The sequence below is a fragment of the Ursus maritimus genome, unplaced genomic scaffold, assembly GCF_017311325.1.
Source record: "Ursus maritimus isolate PB19 unplaced genomic scaffold, ASM1731132v1 scaffold_21, whole genome shotgun sequence".
Taxonomy (NCBI): Eukaryota; Metazoa; Chordata; class Mammalia; order Carnivora; family Ursidae; genus Ursus; species Ursus maritimus.
Genome location: NW_024424564.1, coordinates 56,681,534 through 56,684,519, shown reverse-complemented (window position 1 = coordinate 56,684,519; position 2,986 = coordinate 56,681,534). Strand labels below are relative to the sequence as shown.

General features: G+C 65.9%; 1 protein-coding gene across 1 annotated transcript in view; it reads left to right on the top strand.

Moving 5' to 3' along the window:
- The window catches only part of TUBGCP6 (tubulin gamma complex associated protein 6), a 25,495-nt gene that overhangs the window by 18,317 nt on the left and 4,192 nt on the right, over positions 1 to 2,986 (top strand). The window contains exons 16-17 of the mRNA XM_040637757.1: positions 1 to 3; positions 1,570 to 2,015. The exon at positions 1 to 3 is cut by the window's left edge and continues 765 nt beyond it. Of these exons, the coding sequence (XP_040493691.1) occupies positions 1 to 3; positions 1,570 to 2,015 (449 nt within the window). The remainder of the gene's footprint in view (positions 4 to 1,569; positions 2,016 to 2,986) is intronic.

The following is a 2,986-nucleotide window of genomic DNA, read 5'->3' as shown; positions in this document are numbered from 1 at the left end:
GGAGTTTGTACCAGCAGAACAGGAAGGTGCCTCTCATGCGGGGGGCCTGGCAGCCCCGGGCCTCCTGTCTGTCCTCTTGCTTTGGGCCATGCAGGGGCTCGTTCTGTTATTTGCTTAGCAGAAGTCTGCTGAGCCCTGGTTAGGTGCCTGCCCACCAGGGTCCCAGTCTGGGGGGCAGAAAGACCTGCCCAGTGAGGCCCCTGCAGGTGCCGTGGGGGCCCACGGGGACCAGCTGCTGGCCTGGGAAGGTGCCGAGGGCCCCTGCCGTGGAGAGCCATCCTGGCCCACAGGTCACCAGCCGGACAGTGGTGGGCGACTGTGGCAGCTGGGTCTCTCTGGGCGTGGCTTTAGGCAGGCGCTGGTTGACCACTACAGCAAGCTGTCCGCAGAAGCAGCTCGTCGAGAGCAGAAGGCACTGTGGAAAATCCAGAGGCACCGACTGGCAAGTGCTCGGCTACGTTTCCTCGTAGAAGATCAGAAGCACATTCAGGTATCACCATAGTTTCTGATGGGAGCTCTTCCCCTGGGCTCCGGGGGTCTCGGAGCCCCCGAGAGTACACGCAGACCTGGGTTCTGGGAGAGGGTTGGTAACTCAGTGCTCTCTCTAGGCCCAGGCCCTTCTCGCCTCAGTGCTGTGGCCCGTGTGGGCAGTTGGGGCTGTGGCTTCCATGTGTGTTGGGTGAGGGTGTGGAGGCTCTGGGTTGGATTGTGCGGGGCTGGGTGTTCAGCGCTGCTGCCTGAATTTCAGGGGATGCTGAAGGACGTGTCTGAGGGGAAGGCCCCAGAGCCACCGGCCGTCCTCCCTGCTGCCGGCTCCCAGGTGAGGGCTGGGGCCCAGGTCCGCACCGCCCTGGGAACACAGTGGCTGCGGGGTCTGGCTTGTCCCGGTGGCTCCCCACTTGATGAGCTTTGGCGCCGGTTGCAGAACTGCGCTTGGGGGACCAACACCCACTTGTGTTTCAGGCTCCGTCACCGGGCCCCGAGCACCCCGCGGGAGGCTGCAGCCGTGATGCTGGGTATGCAGGGCAGCAGCATGTGGCTGCCTGGGGTCGTCCGAATGCACAGGAGCCGCGGCAGCTCAGGCCTCCAGCCGCAGGGGCCCGTGGCTCGGGGCCGGGAGCTGAGCCACAGCCGGGGCTGGTGGACGGGCCGGGGCCGTTCTCTGAGGGCCTCAGCATCCAAGACTTCCTGCCCACAGCCCGGGAGGCCGAGCCGCCTGCACACACTGGCGTGACCCCTGTCCTGGAGGAGGCGCTGCAGACCATTGGCTCAGACCTGCCTCCCTCTGCTCCATCCGAAGCAGCGGGCACAGGGCCTTCTGGGCCACAGGAGTACGATTTCAGAACAATCCTGAGGCCAGCTATAGCCCCCTTGGCTTCCCCAGGGTCCCCGCAGACTGTAGGAGGCAGCTTGAGGAATGGGGGGCAGCAGCTATGGGGGGACAGTGTCATGCAACCAGAAGACACAGGTGTCTCCGATAGGCAGGTGGCTCTGCCTCACCCCCAACCCCCCGCGCACACCCTCCCCCAGGATGGGAGTAGCCAGGCCATGGGGCAGCTCCTCCGGCAGGTGTCAGAGGGCAGCGTTTCCACAGGGGGCTGTGTTTCCGGGATAGCCCCCTCCAGGCCACGGTGGAACGTTCATGGACACGTGTCTGACGCCAGCATCAAGGTGGGGGAGAACGTGTGGGATGTGGCCCCCTCCCGGCCACGGTGGAACGTTCATGGACACGTGTCTGACGCCAGCATCAAGGTGGGGGAGAACGTGTGGGATGTGGCCCCCTCCCGGCCACGGTGGAATGTCCACGGACACGTGTCTGACGCCAGCATCAAGGTGGGGGAGAATGTGTGGGATGTGGCCCCCTCCCGGCCACGGTGGAATGTCCACGGACACGTGTCTGACGCCAGCATCAAGGTGGGGGAGAATGTGTGGGATGTGGCCCCCTCCCGGCCACGGTGGAATGTCCACGGACACGTGTCTCAGTCCTGCGTGGTACTGGGTACAGTCTCTGGGGAAAACCAGCCCAATACGCCCAGGCCCTGCCAGAGCCCCCCCGACCACGTGTCCCAGCCAGGCCTCAGCCTGGGAGCGCAGAGCCCTGTCTGGGAGCACGAGCCACGGCTGCCTGCAGAGACGGCCTCAGACAGCTGCTGTGCTCAGGTGGCTGGCTCCAGTAGTGGGGAGGCAAGTGGCCTCCAGGCTCCGCCGTCTGCAGTGGCTGCATCTGGGGATCTGGGAGATAGTATCCCCAAGGAGCCAGGTCAGTGGGGCCCCTACAGCTGTCCTATCACTGGAGGCGTGTGGGCGAGGAGTCTGCAGCCCCGGGGACTGGGAGGTACCGCGCTGCAGGAGGCGCTTGACCCTAATACCCCCTCCTGCCCCACTTGTGTTGCTCAGGACCAGAGACGAGTGGGGACACTGAGGACCTCTTTCCAAGTCGCCCTCCGCACACTCAGGTGAGGGCAGATGCACTTAGGGGTCTGGCCACGCATGGGCACTGAGGGCTTTGGGCCTCCAGGTCGGGGATCCCACCCACCCTTTCCTTCCTAGAAAGCAGCAGCGGCCCTGAGCAGCCCCAGCCTGGGAGAGGAGGCGGCTGCGGCCCAGCGCTGGGGTCAGGAGCAGGCCTACCTGGCCGGTCTGGCAGAGCAGTACCGCCTGGAGCAGTACCCGGACAGCTACGAGGCCATGTGTGAGTGGCCAGCCGTGGCGGCGTGCAGGCGGGAGCCTGGCCGGTGTGTCTCCACCACTTAACGGCAGTCTGCCATCCTGCAGCGGAGCCTCCTGTCGCCCACCTGCTACACCACGGGCTTCCCCGGGCCTTCGCCCTCCCGGAGGACCCTCGGGTCCGGTCAGACGCAGATGAGACCGCGGTGCAGCTGAGCGAGCTGCTGCCCCTGCCTGTGCTCATGAAGCACTCCATCACTGCCCCCCTGGCTGCACAGTGAGTGCCCAGCCCGGTCCCCCGCCTTGGTCCCCGTCCCCG